Genomic DNA, 23,707 nt, shown 5'->3' with positions numbered 1-23,707 from the left:
AAATGGAGGAATATGGGAGTTTACAGTGGTACAGTAAATGTAAAACTATAATAGAAGTGTGCAGATAAACACACACACATAAGCATGTCTAACTTACTGTCTAATGCAGTTCTTGTCATATATTGCTACATTCTAGAAGCATGGACACAATTACGAAGCCTTTGATCACTGTGCTGATTGTAAACACCTCAAACTCGCTTCACATTAGCTTCTGGTGCTGTTTGTTGTTATACCAGCAACTGCCCTGTCTTACCCCATCCAGCAAATGAGTAAATCTGCACAGCTTGTGCACTGGAGTCAGTTACCTTCCTGCGCAGCCATTGCAATATTCACAATATCAGTGACATTTGGGGTCAGCTTGGCAAAGAAAGGAATCTCAACAGCTTGTCTCACCCAGCGACAGATGTTCCGTACCAGCTCTGGATCCTGTTCAAATAGGTCAGATAAATATAGGACATAATTAAAAGTAATAAGAACAAAAGACATATCAAGGAAATAGAAAACTTTGCTGTAAATGGCTATGCAGTGATTTTGTGAAATTACACACCAGGGCTCAACCTCATCTCATTAGTTAACTTATTTCAGACACTTCGAGGAACCGCAAAACCACTGCAGAAAGGTTAGATCACAAAAAAAGGAAAATTAGCTTCTTTTTTTCCCCCAAAAAGACAGAGATGTCACCAAATGTTCCCTTCCCACAGAGGGGAAAAGATCCTTTTGGATGACAGAGATTTTCTTTACCCATCGCTTATCAGCTGTAATGACTGAGTCTATATAACATATATTGAACGCAATCAGAACCCCATCAAATAATGTGAAACCGAAGCATTGGCTGCTCATGCCTTGATCAGAACAGCAAGGATGAGGCGAGCTTGCAGAGCTATCAGAATGCAATTCAGCATTTCTGAACTCTCCTCTGACTTAAGAGAACAGCTTGGGATGGCCACAGTGTAAATGAAAGATCGAAATCATCTCTGCTAAAGCCAGAAATCGAATCAAGTGTTGGCTTTTCCTGATTTCCAGGCATCTACTTCCCTTATGGAATACATCTCATGTAGACAGTAATCAACTATCCTTTCCATTGCAAACAGCTCAGTGGAACTAACGTTCTGCCTCTGGCACATATAGTGGTTGTTTTTCAATATAACTTTCAGGGTATGGGTTGTTGTTTTTTCTGTTTGGTACTGATAATGCTCTCCAACAAATACCTTAAAGCCTGCAATAGTGATGCATGTAGATGTGATGCGGTTAAGAACTGAATGGTGCTATTACAAGAGTGTCAGTACAAGTGTAACCACTGGGTAGGCAAATTGGTACTGCAGCACTAGTACTGCAGTGGGAAAATCACTTCCCAGTCATGAAGTGATTTTCCTTCACTTACTATTCTGAGGAAAAAATAAGAGTAAATATGGAAAATGAACAAAAGTGAACACAGCAGATATTTACATTTACTGAATCTCTCCAAAAATAAAGTCTGTCGCATCAGAACAATTGGATACTGTAAAACCTCATAGAGCTGTGTTGCTATGTCATGACTGAGAATGGGATGAGCCTAAATGAAGTTTCAAGAAGTCCAGTGGAAACACAGGAAATAACCCTTGTTGTGTTTTCTTTTTACACCACTGGTTAAGCACAACAAATCCGTACTTCCCCCCCCCCCCCCACCCCACCCCGCTGTGTTCCTCGAGAGCACACAGTGCTTGACATGAATAGTAAAACCCTGAGACTTAGCCGTGCCATTCCAATAAAGACAGTGACCTCCCCGCCCATGCAGCACCCATGAAATATGGATGAGCGCTGCACTGGCAGGATGAGAGTAGCTGTATCTTTGACTTTCATTTCTGTTCTGAATTTCCTTGAGGCCCCATGCAGAAATGAGACATGAATTGTGTATCCTTTATGTTAATGATTCTCAGGAATCCTTGTGCTACCGTTCAGGAGGTTGGCACCGCATAACTCATTACACTGACTTCAGTGAGCTAAGAGTGCTGCCATAGAAATTACACACACTAACACTTACAAATAATACAATTAGTTTAATCCATGTTGAGTAACTTACTGGGAAGAGCTCTCTCCCTCGTACAAACCCAATTCCCATCCTAATGAGTTTGTCTGACTTAATAAAGAATAATTTGAGCTTTTTTTCTTTTCCAAAAGTAAGTAAAGACCGAAATTTTCCATTGATTCTGCTTCTCCCACACCCAGATTAATGCAACAAATGCAACGAAAGGGTCTTCAATTTCTCAAGCTACTAAACAGATTAACTATCTGATAGCTTGGCACATGCTTAGACAAAGACCTTCTGAAAGGCTCGCTTGTATTAGCCTTGGAAACCTGCCCAGATTTAGTACCCATAAAACCACAGGTAAATTCATCGGAAAATAACTGGAAAACTCAACCAAAGGAAGTGAAATCTTTGATTTTCCTTCACTTCACAGCCCAAGGAAAAAGGATGTTTTGTGAGGAAACAGGGAAAAATGAACAGAAGTTAACACGGTGCTTTGCTGCAGTCACTGAGAGCAATGGGGAAGATGTTGAACAGTACATAAAAAAATTAAGAAATTCCATTAAATCTGACGATTTTGGAATAAAACAGGCATTTCTAAAGCTGATCCTCCCCCCTCCCCCCCCCCCCCCCAAATTCTTTGTCTAGTTTGTTGCTCATTAAATAAATATCATATAAGGATCATGCTAGATACCTTTAAAAGACTACTGGTTACCCTTATGCCACCCCACAGACAATTAAATAATTCACAAAGAGAAATAACATCCCCACCTGGTTTATCTGTAACATCACCCTTTATTCTTTAAATCATCAAGAAAACCCCATTAATTCCTTTAGAAAAAGTCATCATTTTCTGTTTGCACTGAGGACTTAGAAAAATGCATTACAAGGCATCAGGTGCTGGAGAGGGACTCTTCATCAGGGACTGCAGCGATAGGACAAGGGGTGATGGGTTCACACTGAACCAGGAGCAGCTCAGGTTAGATCTAAGGCAGAAGCTCTTCCCTGTGAGGGTGCTGAGGCGCTGGCACAGGGTGCCCAGAGAAGCTGTGGCTGCCCCATCCCTGGCAGTGTTCAAGGACAGGTTGGACACAGGGGCTTGGAGCAACCTGCTCTAGTGTGAGGTGTCCCTGCCCGTGGCAGGAGGTTGGAACCCCATCATCTTACGGTCCTTTCTAATCCTAATCATTCTGTGATTCTATGATTCATTTTACCTTATTAATTTTGCTGATTCAAGGCTTCACATCTACTTGGCTTTCTGAAAGAGTGACCCCAATTTCCAAATTGCATTGACTGATTCTAAGCAGAGGTTAGATTTATACAACATTCAAGGATGAGCATGTTACTTGTGAAAGAATGAACCTTGAGGGCGGTAAATCACACTAGAAACAAAACCTATCACTGCTAATACAACACAAATCTCTTCTTTTTACCGCAATCCAACTTTATGAAAGTGCCTGCAGCTTTTACCATTGATAAAGTGCTTGATAAAGCCTGCATAGTTAAGAAACAATGGTTGTTATGTAAAATGTTATTAGGTGTAACTAAATCAACAAACTAAAATATTCTTCTGCTTCATGTAGTACAGGATTTCATTGCTTTTGTTGCTACAAATTATCCTCTTCTATTACCCATAAGCAGGTTTGTTGGTTCCCTCATTAATGATGATGCAGTGCAATGCATGTTTAGCATGATTTTGCTCTGTGGGTCAATCCAGAAGAACGAACACTGTTTCAGTGGGCTGTAGCCTCATTTGAGGACGCAATTCATTTATCTGCTCTATTTTTGTTATCATTTTCTTTTAAACAAGCAGTACTTCAATGAGAGCTTGGTCAAACGACCATCAGCCAAAACGTAACACTGATTCATGCATGGTACCTCCAGGAATCTGTTGGCAATTTAACACCATACAAAGTCTCTTTTGGTATGAGATGTACAGAAGTGTGGCTTCTGTCTTCCTGTCCTTAATCAAATATTGCTTGTTTATTCCAAAGGCACAAGGGATTTGAGTGGTAGAGGCGTTGTCTTTATACTTCCCTAAAGCAGCTGTACAGAATCGTTTTGCCTGAATATTCATTATAGCCTTGGGCTAGATAGAACTTTTAATCCTAACCAGTCATTGCCAATGGGTGGATATACTAGAGGAAAAACAACTATTCACTTTTTTTTTCCTCCTAAATGATCACGATAAGCTTCAGTACAACCATAACTGTAAGTCCTCAGAAATTAAAGCAGCAAGTTGTCTACTGATTGCATTTGGCACTGGTAATGAGATGAATCCCACGTCCTATCACCCCCAAGGCAGATACATCCTGCTTGTTTAAAAAGGAGTGTGAAGACGCTGAGCATAGAGTAGGTCACCTCTCCTTGTATTTCATGGAAAGAAATAAAATCATGACGAGATTACCATAGAAATGTCTGACTCTGGGTTTCTGGAAATCTTTATTGCACCCTGTTTTCAGTGCTCTCGCACAATCCTCGTTTTTACACTATGCTGCTACTGCACAATCTTTACACTGTATCCACACCACCTCTCAGAGGCAGGGAAGTACTATTACAGCTGCTTAGTAAATGGGAGAGAGCAGAGGCAGACTGAGGTGCACCTCCTCAAACTCACCTTGCTTCGGTGCCCAGCTTTTACTAAGTCAATTGCATACAGGTCAGAAGAGGTTTGTCTGGTAGAAGATTGCCCTTGATCCTTCAGAATACTTTAAACCGTGCTATACTTGCTACATGCACAAAAAAGATGTTCCTAATATTTGAATCTAATCAGTTTTTCGGAGTATCTGAATAATGCAACAGAGAGAAATACAACTGCTTTAGGGTCAAGAACATGCTTTTGTGAACTACGCAAACAGTCTGTAGGAAGCACAGATGTGTGAGGGAATGTACATATGCATGTGTGCATATATAAAGAATACAAATGTCAGTCTGAAAGACACCATAAAAATAAACCTGTGACAGTTTCCCCCAAGAACTTCAGAAGGAAGGTGCCCACTCAGTAGAGCAGCCGAGCTGATCCAGTCTAATTCATGCTACAGAACATGGACAATACCATGCAATCTTCAGTTCATCCCCTACTTACTATCACAGCGGCAGTTCTCTCTCACTAAGAACAAAGTAAGGATCTTTGCAATTGTGGAAAGTATAGAAATACAACTCTTCTCAGACTGAATCCTGATTTTACATATATATGAAGGTTTTCTTACATAGGACTACAGCGGTTATTATTACAGGTCATGCTGATGATTTGTGCTAGTCCATTCTCCTGACTAGCTGGAACAGATAATGTTGCAAGATACATTAGGACCTTGCATGTGAAGTTCTTAAATCTCAGCTATCACTGACTACAATGACCTAAACAATAAAGATTCAGGAATCAGAACCCTTGATTTAATGCAAGCGTAAGTCTCATCTTCCTCATAAATACTTCATGGCCACAGAACTAGTCTCGTATGTATCTCTTGCAACTGAATTTCATGGCTAAATCATGCATTATGTCAATGGGTTTGCAATTTTAAATGCTGCTTCTAAGTTACAGGATTTATTTTACCTTTATATTAATTGAATACACATGAAGCTGACATGGGATTTATTATATATAGTTAGTAGGCAAGTGGCACCAAGAGTCCCTCATCGGTGAGTTCTTCTGGTGACAGAACTTCTTTCTATACTGGCTCTTCAGGAAATACATCTTGTAGCCCTCTAACATATATTAGCATTGGAGGGATCTCCAGTTAACTTCCTCACTCAGCACAGCAGATCCATTTTCCAAACTTGTATGGATAGCTATGGGAAAAGGAGGGAGTGCTTTTGTCTTCAGGAAAGATGCAGCCTGAGAAAAACTTTCTAAGTGAGAATTTGCAAGCTCTGGCTTTTCAATTCCCTTCACATCCTACAATTACTTTACTCTTTCATTCAACAGTCTACAAGGGAAGAGTTAAATCTGTTCTCAGTCAAATTGCTGTCTGAGCACCCACGAGGACTCAAATACACCCTCATGTGAAAAACAAGAAAGCAAGAGAAGAATCTTCCTCCATCTGCAGATAACCTCCATACAACAGGACCATGCCACCCTTTCCTTGTGAACATTACAGCAGCACTACCTGCCACAACCTGCACTTGCAGGCAGGGCCGGGACACACTGGGGCCGCTTTGGAGAAGGAGGAATGATCATTTCTATAGATTCTTTACCTACTCAATCCACTCCAGCAGCTAAACATGTAGGTCTGGATCAGTGTCTTTAACAGACATCCCACAGATGGGCTGAGCCTGATAAGCTTTAACTTTTTTTATATGTCTATCACGTATTTCCTTTCCAGATCAAACGTGAATCCAGAAATTCATGAGGAAATCAGAATTTAAAAAAAAGAGAAAAAGTACGGGAATTTCATCTTTAAGCATTGCAAATTAATGGCATAGAGTCACAGAATCCACTAGGTTGGAAAAGACCTTCAAGCTCATCAAGTCCAACCTTTACCCCAGCACTGCCAAGTCCACCACTAACCCATGACACTGAGGGCCTCGTCTGTCTTTAGCATTCACCCTGTATTACTATTGATCTTTTCCACAGCTGTATCTTCTCCCTCCTCCTCCAAGACATCCAACACTGCCTTCATAAAACTCTCTCTCTCGAAACCTAGCCCAAATTTCAGCATTACCTAAATACAGAACTGCAGTCAATCACTAGAGCAGAAGAGACACCATTCCTGAACCTCATGGTTAATTTTACTGTCTTCTCACATCGAAAAGGGCAGTTTGGGTTGTGCAGTTGTCCCATTTCAAACTTAATTAAAGCTAACAATTTGTTTAAATCCTGTCAAACGAAAGGAAGGATTTCCCAGGATAGAAGATGAGCAACTCTCTGCTTCCCATCCGGAGTGGAAAAAATGCTTCCTCATTTCTCAGGAAATTTGACAGCTTTTGGTTAACATCTATTGACCGCAGCTGTCAGAAAGAAAGAAATGAGGCAGTTTAACCTAAGGCAGGAATAACAGTTTTCACTGCTGTGTGTGAAACTATCTCTATATACTAGGATGAAATTAAGAAAATGGCTAAAAAACTTCAGAGGCCAGCTTGGTCAACCCCCCGAAACTGTAGCTGCTGGATAAGAGCTTGTATCCTTCTGGCTAGAATCTAGGATATGATGCGGTGCGACACCAATGCCACAAAATAAAGCTTTGAGAGATGGCAGCACGTGAATTCAGGGCTCTTTTCTGGTCAACAGTATTGCCTTTTAGCATGAGACTCAAAGTGTAAGAAGGTAGTGGAAGCCTTTACTACTAGTAGAGAAAAAAGAACCCCCAAACAAAGCTAACAACAACTTCAAAATCTCATTGGACATGTTCAGTACAACAACACAGTAAAAACCTCTTCAGGATAAAAGTCCAGAGATGTCCCTAAATGGATGATTTCATCTCTTGTTCTGGGCGCATCAAAATGTTTTGTTCCAGTTCAGCTTTTATTCACTTGCACATTGAAACAAAAGGTCTTTGCAGTAAGAGGAGAGGTTGTAGGTTTGGTTGTTTTGGAGGTTTTTGTGGAAGAATTCCTGAATCATCAGAGATTCACATGAGAAGAAATAAGCCATGTCCACATAGCTACCATTCAGCTACACTACCATAGCAACAATATGTACTGTGACTTTTGCTCACCGGTTTAATTCAAGGATATACTTGTTTGCCACTCTCTTAGAGACTCTGAAATGCTCCTTTCTTCCACAGGACCTTTTAAAAGAAGTCTATCAGGTAAATGAAGACATTTATGTTATTTCTTTATAGTAAAGTTTTCTCTTTAGAATAAGAAAAACTCTGCAATGTTTTTGAATGGAGGAGATTTCATAGAGCTCATATAAATAAGCATGTACTACGAGTGAAAAACAACTTAGTTTTTGCTCACAGGATACTGCAGATTAAAATGCAGAACTATAGCACGGAAATCTCTCATCAGCTCTTACAGACTACATTCGTTTTGGTAGAAACCTTTCCCTCAGCCCCAACATGACCACTTGAAGACCATGCGAAGGGTTATATGCTCCTTATACTTATAAGAAGTAATGACTCCTCATTTCATAGAACCCCAGGCTGGCTTGGGTTGGAAAGGTCCTTAAAATCATGCAGTTCCAACCCCTGCCACAGGCAGGGATACCTCACACTAGAGCAGGTTGCTCCAAGCCCCTGTGTCCAACCTGGCCTTGAACACTGCCAGGGATGGGGCAGCCACAGCTTCCTTGGGCAGCCTGGAAGATGTTTTTGCCAAAAAAACAACAAAGTAAGAGCCTAGAGATTTGATTCAACTCTTTTTCTCTGTGGTTCAGTTAGAAGAACTACAACCTCTGCCATCTAAGCTCCATTCTTGAATGCTAGGGCTTCATTATGGTAAAGTAAAGCAGCAAGCATGGTGTCCTCATTTGATTAGCTACTCTTCAGAGCAGTCACTGGGGACCCTAACTGGGATTCTCCCTTTTTTCCCAGTGATACCATTGGGTCCAGATTTTGGTCATGGCTGAGTTGAGAAGTCAAAGCTCTGAGCCCCTGTCTATAATGGGAGAGAGAGCAGCAATTAGTGAGCAAAGCCAACATGAGACTATGATACTGCTGATGTTCCTGCTTCTGGAAAACAGGAATAAAACAACCAAACCAAACCAAAACCCCCAAACGTGGTACATCTAAAACAAGTTAGAACTTCAAATTGAATAGTGTTTAACCAAAGAAACCTTAAAAGACTCATAAAAGGTTTTGACAACATCAGAATTTCAACAGATTTCAATTTTAGCAGATCCCCATCTCCCTCTCTTCTCTTACTCCCTTTGGTATCACAATCACTATTTCTCCCTTCTCCAGCTCTACAATTAGAACCTTGGAAAGATGTTAAAAGCACTTGAGAAACAGCCTTTGACCACTTCACCCTCTTTCAAATGACAGAATGGGAACAGTAAGTTGCTATATCGTTTCCTTATCGCAGTACACTGCTGGAGCCGCAGAAATGTCCCAATAACAGGATGTTCAACCAACCAACCAATCAACCTACCCAAACCCCCACTTCAAAGCTTCTTAACATATCTACCAATATTAACATAGATCAACAACCCAACTCAAGAATACATTTATCAAAGTGCTGTGTGGGAGATACCTTATTAGCAGCCCAGCACTCCTACACCCCTCCTCGGATAATGGGGTACCTAATGGCTTGAATGATCACCAGCATGAAGACAAGGTCAAAAACGAGCTTGAGAGTTTTGATTTTGGACCAGGAGACAAAAGTACCAAACACAGATTTGTGCTGGGGGTTACAGAAACTATGAGAAGGAAGCTGAGATCCAAGTGAGGATGGAGAAGTTCGGAGCTGTCTTTATTCAGCTTTGCAATTCCTCCATTTTCAGTTCACTTAAAACCTTTCTGTTTTCTCAGCACTAAAAACAATGGAATTTGTTTTGGAGACATAACATTTACCCTTATTTCAAATGTTTGGGGTTTGTTCAGGGTGTTGGTCCCTTGGTTTGCATTGTTTGCTTTGGTGTTTTTCAATTTCAAATGTTAATCGAAGCAACCAGAAGAAACACCAGTGTTGGAAAACTTTCTACTTTGAAAATTAACTATAATGCTTTTAAATTGTTATAGTTCCCTTATATGACAGGGAAAGCTCTTTGTGCTTCATTGAGATAGGTCAGTTCAAACTGGAGCAATCACTGTTCACAGCTATTGATTTTAGTGCAGTGTTAGAGCCGGATACAACCGCTGTTTTCTTTAATTATGACAATAAAGGGCAATAATAGCTGTCCTGAAAGGGTGAAGCACAGACTGCTAGTTCAAATTAGCAAATTATTTGTTCTGATACCAATTGGACCTAAACATTCCAAGAAACTACACATTTCCATTTTATAATCTTCTTTAAGTGACTAAATGGAAAGATTTCATTATCAGCAGCACTGGGGGATGTAAAGTGTTGACTAATACAAATGCCTTTTTACCCCTGACAGAACAAAATGTTTCATCTTGGTTGATTCCAGCCAACCAAAAGCAGGTTTCTCCTATCAGTGTAAAAAAGTGGTACACAACCTGATGAAACAATATTACAGCTCTTCAGTTCATGCAGAGGTTACCTGCTAGAAGGCAAAAAGGTTCGGTTTGGTTTACATTGTACATGAAGTATTTTAAAGGGAAGGACAGAACTGGAATCTGAGCGCTGCAGCAGTGGTCAGGTAGGGCACAAGAATCTCAAAGTCCTTTCCTACAACACAGAGGCAGAAAATACCAACTAATTGAGGGAAAACATAACCCTTTGAAAATGCCAAAGCGAGGAATGTAAAACTTGTGCTTTCAGAAGGATTTCCCACTTAGTTTTACAATGATCACGTGGGCCTGTATTCGAATCTGTTCTGCTGCAAAGAGCAGCCTCCCAGTGCACTGACTTTTACTAGGAGGTGAAGTTTCAAGTATGAGTCTAACCCTGAAAATCCTCACGTAGGCAGTGAAGGGACCAGTTAACACACTGTTAATTAACTATAGCGAATGGTGGCATAAAACTGAAACCATAGCAAGGAAAAGCTCTTAATGTGCACTGCACAGTTAACTTTTATTGTGCACCAGGATGAACCAGCTTAAAATCTTCTACCTGCACAGAGATACTTGCTGTTGATCATTTCCTTTCCAATAAATCCTGTTTACTAGACATCATCAGAATGAACAAGCGCAATACCACCTCCTTATGCTGCAACCACATACCCAAAGGCAAAGCAGGCCATGGAATCTGAACCTTTAGCCAAAATGTGCAATCATCTAGAGAACAAAAAAATTGGCTTGCCTGTGTTTTCTACAGCCCTTTTCTGAAAGCTTCTCCAGGTATTAATACAACTGCAAGAAAAGTACAGGTTGCCATTTGGTTTTAAAAGATATCACACTTTTCTTTCTTTCTGGCTCTCTCACATATACTGCATCCAGCTCAAATCTTCCTGCTTCCTTTCAAAACAGTGGCAGGTCACTGACACGTAGGATAAACTGATATCTGCCATCTATAATGTGAATTCCAGCTGAAATGCTTCCATCCCATACCACCACAACCATACCACACCACTAAAAGGTTTCAGCAAGTCGACGGTTACTGTCCTATTTATAATCTCCTTTTCTTTTCCTTTTGGTCTTTTGAGCAATTCAATTAAAAACCCTTCAAAGCAATAACAGTGGATTAAATGCTGTCAAAGCACAATATAAAATCACAGAACATTGTTCTGATGATGAATTTATTAAACTTTGCATCTTAATTCATTTCTTCTTGAGTGCAGGAAAAACACATTTCTTAAGACAAAATACCAATTAACTGTCATAGCTCATTGTTAAGTATTGTCTCCCTTTACATGCTACACAAAATAGACTCCACGAGCACATAAAGGATATAAGGAACTAAAGACATGGAGGAAATCCATTGAAATCATGACATTCCATCACACCTGGATCCTGTGTGGGCAACAAAAAAGGGAATGAAGCCTCAGGTACTGGAGGGGAGTAAGTGCTGGAGTCACCATGTAGTCAGCAAGCTGCTTCTGTGCAGATTGCCAGTGAAACAGCTCATGAGTCAACTGTGACTTTGAAAAACCTCAGCAAAGGGTTGACTTTATGAGGAGGGTTTTAAAGAAGGAGTTAGCGGAAAGGGAAGAGACACGTATGAAACCAGGGGAGGTGAATAACACATCCAAAGAGGTTAACTCAACAAAACCGAACTACGATAAAGGAGGATGTGTGGACATGATCAGCGTGGGAGCCAGGAAAATAAGCCCACAAAATACACACTCTGGCCTGAGAGAAAACATGCTTGGATCTACATTTGCAGGAATTGGAGGAGGCAATCAGCATCATCCCTTCTCCCCAAACATCCCAGATAAACACCCCCCAGGACAGCACATCTGTGCACATGCAGAGTAACACCATCACCACCTGAATGAATGAATCCCTGTTTCTGAGGAGTTTGTGCCCTGTGATAGGATTTTCTGCGTCTGCCTGAGCTTTTCTCTCAGCTGGGCTATTACAGTTCATCTCCCTCAGGCTGGGGGGTGACAACTTCTCTCCCCTGCCCAGCTATCCAAAATTCGGCATCTTTGACAGAGTTTCGACTCCCTGAAACATGACTGGAACATATCATTGGGTTGAAACATGCCCCAAAGAAAAGAGGGCACTGACAGACATACGGTGAGATCAGTTGGGATTTACTTCTTTAAGATCCCAGCTTCCTTAAAATCCCAAGGGTGACACTGGCCAATGGAAGGGAACAACAGGATACATAAACCCTGAAACTCTACCAGGAACAGGAACACAAACCTGACTTGGATGCTCCTAATTCATGCTGGATTTTGGGGAGCAGCTGCTGCTAAAGCACAGCGCAACACTACCCTGCTGTATTTTGCATTAATTTGTTGCAGTAACCAATACAAAAGAGAGAGAACGAAGATAGCCTGCAGGACTCAATGAATTATACTTAACCAGCATACTATTGTAGGCTGATAGTAGAATGACACATGAACACAGATATAATCAAATTCTGGTTGGGGCATCATTTGTTTAGAATACTTCCAGCTCCTTGCTGGCAGAGCAACAGTGAATTAGCATGCTATGCTGTGCACTTCAATTAAAAAGCAGCCTCATCTTTCCTATTTCCAAGGTACAGCAGAGCAAATCTAATTGTGCCATGCAGCCAGCTCTCGTCTGTGCAGAGTAACCAGGGCTTTGGGGTTTTTTTGCTTTCTGTTTTGGACAGATTTGTCTTCTTCTGAATGAGGCAATGTGGGCTTTTATGAAACTTGCCTCCTAATTGCAGACAATAAACACAGCCAGCAGCAGAGGCTGCAGCAGCTACACTTGAAGGCAAATGAAAATAAAGGTAAGAAAAGAACCACAAATCAAATTCATTTGATGAATGACCTGAATACTTAAACCCCCAGGACCTGGATTTCAATGCTCACAAGAGATACATACCTGCCTCCTTCAACAGAAACAAACAAACCCCCAAACAATCCCCTAAACCTATAGCTTAAATGCTGGGATAGGCAGAGATTTTCCCCCTATTTTAGAGGTTAGGAGGTACAACTAATTAATGAGAAATATTTATAAGCCAGGATGCTATTAACTTTACAACTATTTCCTTATAGCATAAAAAAATCTCTGTTCTTGCACTTGGGCTGAGATCTCCCTGCCACACTGCTTTTCTCACCCCAAGTGAACAGGTGAGTTCTTGCATTTGCTTTTAGCCACTCCTCATTTCCTATCTGCAGTACAAATAATGCAGTGCCTTTGGATAGGAACAGAGCAGGGTGAATCCACAAAATCATAGAAGCACCTGAAGGGAACAAGCTCCCTCACCAAGTGGGACTAACACCAACACCAGTTGAGGTTGGCCATGGCTTTACTGCCTTAGCCCTGAAAACTGGAGTTTGAGAGTACACAGCCCTACTAGACATGTTCCTGTACTGCATGACCTTGGTGAATGCTTTGTTTGGTGCCCAGTCTGAAACATCCATCCTGCTAATCTGGGGCCATTGCCCTTTGCTCTATCATATGACACTACAGAGAATCATCTTTCCCTCTTTGTAGCTACTCTTCCAGCACCTTTTGTTACTACCTTCCACGCAACTTCAAGCTGCTCTTTTCTTCCCTCTGTTGGTTTTCACTCCCCATTAGGCCAAGGAAATTCACTTTGGATATAACTCATCCCAATCAGTCTTATTGTAATGATTCTAGGTGACACTTCCTAGACCTGAACAAGAAAGAATAACACGACACATAGCAGGAATGTGAAATAAACCCCAGATCAACACCTTGATTCAACCATTCATTCTTAACCAGAGCAGCTGCAGAGACTTGTTGACTTTTAGACCAAAATCAAACAGCCAAACACTGAGATTTGTTGATTTCAAATCACAGTACTGGTTCTGAATACTTAATGCCACTTTTTTAGAGAGATAAGTAAAAAAAAACCCCAACAAACTAAACCCCATCTTGGCATGGTTTCCAGTGAAGAGACAAAAAATGCCCCACGAATACACCCCCAGAAGTCAGACACTGAACCATCTCCATGCTTCACTTGATTTCCTATTGTCATAATTTGATGCCATAATTGCTAGAGTAATGAACTATGTTGGGAAAGTGATACTGTCATTTCTTAATGATCTGCTGTTGGCTTTATGTTTCCTATGAAATGTTTGGTACACTTATGTTATCTGAGTCAAAGAAAACCTGTGAATTAGTGCTGTTAAACCTCATCATGGAAACTGCATTACGATTTTTAATGATAAGCCACTTTTATACAGTTGCAGATTGTTATGAAGTATTATAAACCTTAACTTTATTACCATTAATCAGAACTAGTAAATATAATTGACATTTTATACAGAACCAGCTTTAAGTAACTTATTGGCAACAATACAGATGCCTCTTAATATTACCCTCTGGCTAGCTACGCTGTTTGGGCGCCAGAGTGTCTGCACTAATGACTTGGAATTGAAATCAAATAAAAGCTGAGCACTGTGGTTCAGTATAAAACAAACAGCCATGCTTGGAACAAATTCTTTTATATATATCTCTATATATATAGGATATATCTAGAATCCTTAAAATATACAGCAAGTATAAAACAGTGGAAGTGTTCGAGACAAGAGAACAAAACAGGAGAGAGAAAAGCCCAATCTGATGTTCCCAGATTTCTACACTTCCCCTTAGGCACACCATAGGGATTGAAATGAAGAGAAAAAGTAGACAGTGTAATTAACCTTTCTGTCCTTTTTTCTAAAGAACAACAACCAAAAAGGCAGAACATTTTAGTCATTATCAATGGTAAAAATCCACACACGGTTTTCTGCCCTTATTTTTCATCTCATCCATTTCTGTAGTTTCCTGAGGATTTGCTGTGCTTCGGCATGAAAAGGGACCTAATCCTTACAGAAATTTCCTAGGAAGACATGGATTATATTATCAAAAAGGTTTAAGAAAACCTATTTCACTGTACAAACAGGAAAGCTGCTCTGTCTCTCAAAGCCTCAGGCCTTGACTCCTAGATATCAAGTGGTGGTTTTATCCCAGGGCATATCCGAGCCCTCTCTTCCCCACGTCACCTATGTATGACCTGTCTGACTTCAGCTATGGGAACCCCCCCCCAAAATGAGGAGTAGAGCCAAAATAATTCCTAGGACTTTTCTATTTTATGATGCGGTTTCCAGAGACCACCAGATGTGGAAGCCCTCTAAAGAGCTACTGATAAATCTCATCAAATCTGGTTATTTTATCCAGTTTACCCTCACCCTTTGCTTCAATAAGCCACATTTAAAGCAACTATAATTGAATTTTAGCCAACTCTGAGGAAGATCCCTAGGATAGGGCCCTCTAAAGGGGGCTTGTTTTATTCAGTTATTTCTCTAAAGAAGCACATTTTCTTTCTATTTTGGTGAGACAGTAAAGCAAAGACGAGAACATACTTTAGCAGGAGTCGCAGATATTAAACATTCAAAAGAATATCCATATTGTATGGGAGAGAGATTTTATTATTATACAAACATATATGTATATATAATGTAATCTTCTTCTTGCTTTATGGATCTGATCTCCTCCACAGAGAGTCACAAATCCACACGATAGCCCTGAGTGCTGAGATTTTGCATTTGGTTCTCTCTGATTTTACAATAGCTGAAAGATATGTAAAAACTCATGTAGCCAGACAGCTCCCTACTGACTACACATCTAAGCAACTTCACATGCATATATTATTCCAACCAGTGAGAGCTGGAAATAACATATGCCTAAAGAAGAAAAAAGAAATAGCATGCTTGAAAGGAGCCTCTTTCAGCTTCTGTGCAAAACCTTCAGCGTTCTCCCTGACCAAACTGCACCCCGCATGCTGCCAGCTCAGGTGGGGACAACCCAAACTCCTGAGAGATGCTCTGCAGAGTGAAGGGTGGGAATTGCTTCCTAAGCTTATCAGAAAGGCTACTGGAGCTCTTTGTGGTTGAATACAATTCAGGGTAAAGGATTAGTAATAACTATCAACATTTTGGTGGTGTGGTCCTGGAGGGTTGGCATCATTCTCTCCCATTTTTAACCATAACTTTGGTAAATGATCAATTCCAGCTCCTATTGCACCCCTCCTAAAAGTTGTAGGAAGCTAATGGTTTAGCTCTCCACCCACACCTCAGTTCTTAAACGCTTAGTGTTTAACTGAGGAAGTGAGGATGAAGTAAGATGCCTACAAGCCCCTACCAGGTTAGGGTTAACCCTGACCCTAGCAGGGGCCCAGCTGAATAGTACGTGTCCAATTCAGCGCTTGCAATCACGATTCCCACCCCGCATCTCCCTCTGCTTCTTTTTCCTTCTCTGGTCAAAATGCAGGAAGATGAAAAATCAAACGGGCTTCAGGCTTCTGAAACCTTGACAGTCAAACCCTAGAAAACCTCTCCCAGTAGGCTGTGAACCAAGGCTTTTCAGACTTCCAAGTTCACCACATTTGGGTACGTTTTAAAGCCAAACCAAACTTCAAACCATGAACAAAACACGCAAAAATCTAAAAGCTTCTCAAGGATATTAGTGTAAGAACTGCCTTTTGTGTATGTTTATCTTCCTTTCAGGGGCAAAACAATACACATTTTCCTCACTGAAGTCATGGGATGTATCTGCATCAGAATTCTATGCAGCAGAGGTATCAGGCATGGATAATTCCAACCTAAATTCTATCAAATCTATAGGTTGCAGAACACAGGCTCTCAGAAGAGAAGGGTTTAAAACTGTAGGTGGCACTACCAGAATGTCTGCCCCGTTCTGTGCTTCTGCAACGCAGTGAGGTTTGTATGCTGAAAACTGCGAACTGAAATGTGTTTATCTCTCATGTCCTTCAAAATCATTATTGGTATACGCAGTACTTACTGGCTTGTGATCTGAAAGATATCTACAGGGCACTGAAATGGAACCCAACAAATTCAGTCCGAGCGCTTTTGGGAAAGTCTTTGTTTTCATCTTGTTCCTTGTCAAATACATAATGCATTTTTGTTCTCAGCAAAACCAAGCGTTTTGTATATTCTCAGCTTCTCCCTTTTTTTTTCTGCTTTCAGCACTAAATATTTAAACACATTCAACCTAAAAAATCTCCAGCTCATAATCTCCTGCTTGTGTCTTCCCCCCGAGGTGTAACCAGCAATGTGGCAGTGCAGGATGGCTGAAGAGACATGAAAGAGATTGCAGTTACAGTCCTACCTGCCCACAGGCCAGGCCCATGCCTCTCTCCCCCATACCATGAGGACATGATAAATTTAACTCCAGTGCATCTGCGCCAGCAACCTATGAAACATGCAAAAGGAGAACAAATGCAGAATTAACTCCCAGTAATGTATCTTTTCCTGCAGCAATTACTATATTCATGTGGTATGGATTTCTCTAGACTAGATGTATTGTTTGTTGCAGAGAGAAAGCCTGAACAAGAAATGGTACAAAAATGGACATTACAAAGAAAATTAAAGTGAAAAAAAAAGAAAGAAAAAGAGACAAGGAGATGGTTCTGGAAAATGTTACAAAATGAAATGCAATTACAGGGCCTTGGGCAGCACTGAGAGTGAGGTTGGGGAGTGAACATTACGCAGGTGCTCCTGAGCTCTCAAGACCTGTGACTCAGTAGTACATTTCTCCTCTCTCAGTTAATGAATTTTAGGCTCTTAATTTCCTGCAGGCGCCCGTAGCATGCCATAGCTTTTGGCACGAAGTATTTTTGTTTCTGAAGTCAAACGAGAGAGTATAGCATTGTGCTGTAGTATTACATTATTTTTACTACTGTATAGTAAGAAGTCCATCCAAACATATGATTCATGCTAACTTCTGTTCAGCACCCTCTATTTGTTACAATCGCAAGGGCGAGGGGCCCAAAGACAGCACCCAAACACACTCCTCTTCCTCCCTGTTGAACTGCTCCAGCCTAAGATGAGACTCTCCCGTTGCCTTCCACGTGGCTGTAACTAGCATTTCGTGTTTTGCATTTGCATTTTGGTTCTTGCTTATTGAACTGGAGTAACTTTGCCTGCTGTGTGGCCATGGTTCAGCAGCTTCCTGAGTGTGTGAGCAGGGCAGAAGCCATCCATCACCTTCAGGAATGCTCCACATCCTGGCCAGCTCTGCAAGATGGTGCTGTCGGCCTCTGTGACAAGCTGACCTTTTGTATGAATAGGTCGTCCTCCTGCTGAGAGGCTCTGCGGTACCTTCTGGGGTTGCTGCTCTTTGGAAAGCCACAAATCAAACCTACCTCCTAGGTAGGATACTATGCATGCGATTAAATATCACTGCTCCGAGCAGAGCATCCCGAACAAGTGTGCTGCTCTCCACAGAGCAAAGACTAACAACTACTTTGCCGAAGATAGTTCTATCGAGTAGGTTACGCGCCATGGAGTGCATTTAAATAACTACTTATTTTCTAAAGACGCAACAAAAATACAAAGCCAGATTGGAAATCTCTGTCTCCAAGTTGGATAGCGGTACCTCTGCATTCAGAACAGAGGAGCACATGGCACAATAAAGCCATTCATTTTAGTCAGGTTAAAAGCAGTACTGCTCCTGTCAAGCACCAATTCCACAAAAGATTTCATGGTCAATTAAGTAAATACAGGTATAAAATGGACTAGTGCTGAAGATCACCAAGCTAATTACTGATAATGTTTCATTTTGCTTCCCTAAGTCCCCAAAGTGATTTTTTTCCCCTCATCAGTTTAAAATGCCCAAAGAAAATAGAGAGGAGTCTTCCCACATCACCATAAAAGGGCTTAGGGCACTGTGAAGAAAGGAACAACGATGCCCAAACATGCATGTTCATATGAAAACACAGACTCAAAATACCCACACCCATATCCACAGATGTATTAAATACAATCCCACAACTTGGAAAACATTTAAAGCTAAAGCTGGAATAACGATAAAAGAATCTTTGTCTTTGCTTAAATTTGTTAAAACCTTTCTTTATTCATCTGAAACTAAGCTTCGCATTTCCTCTAGACACTTCATGTGGGAAAAAACCACCCCATTTTAAAACAACAACTTTGCATTACATTCAGATATAGACACCTTTCTGAATGAAATTATCGCAGTCTTAATCAACTATTTCTTAGACTATTCCCTATGGACACAAGGACATGTTTTTAAATAGGTTTTTGCCTTCAAATTGAATTGAAATTTCAGGGGCATAGTCTGTTTGCATTTGTGTAAGATTGGATTTATATTATAGGATGCCTGCTGACTGCTATTACATATGCTGGCTTTCTCTCCTATCATTTTTGAAAGTCTATATTAAAACTAGAATAGCATTAAATGAGCCTTTTATACTTTAAATATTCAAGAGTTTTATATTCAGGGTTTCTTCTGGCGCTGTCAACCTCCTGTGCCCGTAGGCAAGGTAAGATCAAGTTTGGCTCTCAAAGGTAGAATTAAATTTTATCAGGGCATCCGTCATAATATACAGCTGGCTTAAAATGCAAATAAAAAGTACATAGATTCAAAGACTAAAGGCTTTGCAGGTACTGCTTCAAAATCCAAGGGACCATTTCTCTGTAACAAGTTGCCTTTATATTTACATTTCCATCACTTTAATGAAAGCACAGAAGAAACAAATGAGAACGGACACGCTTTAAATGCTCCTTTTTCACTTGGAGCCTTTTTTCTGTCAAGAAATTCCTTAAATTCCTTATTGCACGTCTTGGTTTTAAGGGAAATAAAAAGACAAGACGCAGGCACACATTTAGGAAACCATTACCTGAGCCATTTTTGAAAGTTCAGTCCAGTCCTCCTTGCTGTAGCTGCACATGATACTGGCAATCAGGATCTGAAAAGAAGATACAGGCAATCATTTTAAGCCATGTTACTGTTGTAATCTAGTACTTTACTGTGACTCCAGATATTAACTACCCCTACCTGCATACGTGAACTGTATACTGCTAGAATGTATAGTGAAATGCAGCTGTATAATTCACTGGGGATGAGAAATACCATACAAAATCATCTGGTTTATAGCTGGTTTTTAAGTCATTAAGAAAAACCAGCAGGTCTAGTCAGACACATAGAGAACTTTGCATTCTTCGTCATGTTTGAAAGGAGAACAAGGGCTGTTCTAGACACAGAGCCCACAGAATGCCAAAATTTCATGTTTCTGAGGTCAGTGGAATGAAGTTTTTCACTATTTCTACAATGCCAGAAGTACTTGGGGCTCTTAAGGGTAGGCAGGACACAGTGCAAGAGTTCGCAGTCTGATGTGGCAGCATACAAATGTCATATTCCGGGTGACTTCAGGGAGCCAGGACACACCAAAACCAGCCCCCTGGAATGTCATCTCTGCAAGTGAAGGACAGTGATGTCGTAGGATGTGAGGGAAATCTGAGAGGACTGTCAAAATTGGCAGAGGGAAATTCCAGCTTTTGTTTTTCCATTTCCCATTTGTTGTCCCACTTTCCCAAGAGCTGTTTCTGTGTATTGCCTTTCTCCTCACTGCAGTGAGCATCTCTGAGGCCCAGGTTCTGCCTCTGATATCTTTACTGAAGTACAGGGTTTCAGGTAAAACAAGTTCTAACAGTATCTGTCTGGGAGAGCAGCAAGACAGACAGCTTTCCAGTTCCATACACCGCTATTTACTGTTAAACCAATGTTAACTACTCCTCCAGTCAATGTCCAGTTCAATGCCAATCCTATTTAAGACTAAACAAAATCACATGAAAAGTATGAAGGTTTCACATGTAAGTTTAATTCACATGCGGGATGAAACGCAGATTTGATCTTTTCGCTTTCCAAACATGTTTTACTGTTGGCATTAATAGCTGGGATGAGCTTAATCTGTCACTCCCAGGCAGTGCAACAGTTCTTTTGATCTTTCCCATAATGCTGTAAATTCCTGAACTATACCCATAACAAGAGCTGGATATTCAATATATTTAGAAGGGAGGTTTTACAGTATAAAGAGGCAGGCAGCTATGGAGACAATGGGATGTGGTGACGTTACAATCTATTAATTTAAAATGACAATCCCACTTTTCATCATCATTATTTCCATTATTTCCATTGTTTCCATTGCTTTGCTCTGATAAATCCCTACCTATCAGTCTCCCACCCACCTACTTGCAGACTACCCACCCCTCCACCCTCCTGGCTGATGTTTGCAAGGTGGGAGTCTATGGAGAGAAGAAAGCAGTTGATGGAGTGTCTGCCTTGCTTGTAGGTGCCTAGTTGCGTGCAGACCAAACTTCTCATTAGATGCACACAACCATTACTGGCCATGCTTTTATTGAGCTCCTGACAGAGGGAAAAACTCTTCCTCCTATGCCATAGTATTTTTCCTGTTGTGAAAAACCTTATACAGCTCCACAGGTCAGATGTTTATAAAGCAGAATCTGCTCTATTTGAATCCTCAAGACAACTGGAGCATTCTGGAAATAATGAGAAATCTCTTTAAAAAGCCTCTAATATTTTTACATCGTGAAAACTCAGTTTAAGGAAGATTACATGAGAGAAACTAGAGTAAGAAACCAGGTAAAATATGCACTCGCTGGAAGTCGGCTACAAACCGTATCAAGTTCACACTTCCTATAAACCAACTACAGCAAAGCAACAAAACCCCAACTCAGACACTGACAACACGAGAGGGGTTTTCACAGTTGCAGCCACAATCCAAAATACACCAGAAATGCACACGAGTCAGCTTGAACACAAACCGCATGCTGCAGCAGGCAAAGCTGGAAGACAACAAGGGTGGTTGACTATTCACAAGGAGCTGAGTCAGGTTATATCAAGTGTTCTTAATGCAATGTGAAGGTTCTGCTGGGGATGTGCAGAAGAGGAGGAACAAAAGCTGTGATGTTTCAAAGAGCTGTGAATGAAGACAATGTGTTTCTTTAATATTGATTAGTTCTAGCATTCACGTTGAAAATTAAGCACATACTTTTGACGGGAGTGGTGGTTTACAATAGCTGAAATAACTGCAAGCAAAGAATGCCATTTCTGCCAGGACTGTTCACAGGAAACCCAGGATCTCTCAGGGAATAATGAAACCTTAAAAATAGCAGGGATTTCATTCGTCTTTTCCCCCCAGTGCTCTCTCAGAACTTGAAATTAAACTTCATTCCTAGGTGGAAACAGATCCTTCAGCACTCGACGTTAACAAAACTGTCCTGCCCCAAGTGACTCTTCTTCTCCAAAATGCCTTTGCAGCTTTTTCATCTGGAAGCAGTACCCATGACAAAATCACCATTATTGGCTGCATTTAGGGGCACTGTCTGTGATGTTTGAGGTTTGACTCTACTCCTAAAATCACACACAGAATATTATCTCCTATTACCCAGAAAGAGAAAAGCAACAAGTGTAACAAGCGATAAAAATCACAGGTTTTTATGGGAAAGTAATAAACAGCAATTGTCTCACACTTCAGCTTCTCATCCCCTTCTCACCATTTTAACATCAGGTTTATTCATTTATGACATTTTTGGTGCCTACAATGCCATGTACATCACTACCGCCCCTGCACAGAGCCCCAGGCAGCTGGTATCTCACACAAGTCCGTAAGTCCAGTGCATGGCCCAGCCCAGGAGCATTCCCTGAAGGCAGATCCATCCTCTTGATGTGCAGTGACAACCTGACATGAGTTTAATTACAGTTGTTTGAAGCACAAGTGCGAGGCCTCACCATGCTGGCCCAGCTCACAAAAGCCAGCTACTGACAGATCTCACAATAGAGCTGCTGCTGAAGTGTAGTAAGCGGTAAATTAAGGTTGACTAAAGTGTAGCTTTGTCGTATCTTGAGTGAGGTGAGCCCGTGCATGGCTGAAGCACAGTGGGATCCCTGGCCCATTCCTTATCCCAGATCAGAGGCATAGCTTGTACATCCTTTTCCCTCTTCTTCATCATTCAAACTGTTATTTTGCCTATTGTCAGGAAATCCTGCTCACTCCTCCCTGCATCAAGGAGCACACTGGCCCTGCAGACACTGCTTCCTCCCCAGCAGTGACGGATGTCACTAGACAGGGTCTTTGTGCCCTGACATTACACGAAGAGATAGACAATCCCTCCAAATGCCTCTAAAGGGACAAATGCCTGTTTATAACATCAGACACAGTTCTGCGCACTGGATTTTCTCTATCATTCATGGAAAAAGGAGGTCTACAATAAAACTTTTCTGTCTGCTGGATGGAAGGGAGATGGAAAAGGGAGGGGGTATACGGTACCATTTAGGACATGATTATAAGGTAACTATACAACAGCTAAAGCACCTAGTAAAAAGATGCCTTTCACACAATTCTGGAACTAATGCATTAGTAGTTGTTCTGTTTAAAAGGACACTGACAAGGTACTTCTCATAATCCTTAACATATTTTTTCTCCCTGTTTATAATAATCCTCTGGAAGCTTAAACTCGAATCTATTTCCCTTGTGAATTGTTTGAGCTTTTTTCCTCTTCCATTATCTCTATGTAGATGCCTCATAAATGCAATAGCATTAAAAGAAGCAAAAAGGATGAGGCTTGCCACCATGTATGTTTTCAACTGATCTTTCTTCCCTAACACACGGAGTACACCATAAGAGGTTGCAAAACAAAGAGAAGGAAGACAAAAATCACGAGGCTGACTCTGGGTCAGACAAACCTGCGAACATCTATTTAAAGCCAGACAGCAGTAAAACTCTAGGTAGACAATTACCGTTTGTCCTGTACTGCTCCACAGGGAA

The 23,707-nt window shown here is 40.9% G+C and overlaps 1 protein-coding gene across 2 annotated transcripts in view; it reads right to left on the bottom strand.

The window, feature by feature from the left end:
• Positions 1-23,707, bottom strand: part of DPYD (dihydropyrimidine dehydrogenase) — a 361,213-nt gene that overhangs the window by 87,618 nt on the left and 249,888 nt on the right. For both annotated transcript variants that reach the window (XM_061379095.1, XM_061379096.1), the window contains exons 15-17: positions 19,760-19,828; positions 17,227-17,310; positions 306-426 (exon numbers count right to left, since the gene is read on the bottom strand). In XM_061379095.1, the coding sequence (XP_061235079.1) occupies positions 306-426; positions 17,227-17,310; positions 19,760-19,828 (274 nt within the window). The remainder of the gene's footprint in view (positions 1-305; positions 427-17,226; positions 17,311-19,759; positions 19,829-23,707) is intronic.

This window comes from Neopsephotus bourkii, unplaced genomic scaffold (assembly GCF_033783945.1).
Source record: "Neopsephotus bourkii isolate Nb327-2 ecotype Australia unplaced genomic scaffold, CSIRO-AGI_Nbou_v1 NB_1768, whole genome shotgun sequence".
NCBI classification, from domain to species: domain Eukaryota; kingdom Metazoa; phylum Chordata; class Aves; order Psittaciformes; family Psittacidae; genus Neopsephotus; species Neopsephotus bourkii.
The sequence above is the reverse complement of the archived record's forward strand: the minus strand, read 5'-3'. Positions and strand labels throughout refer to the sequence as shown.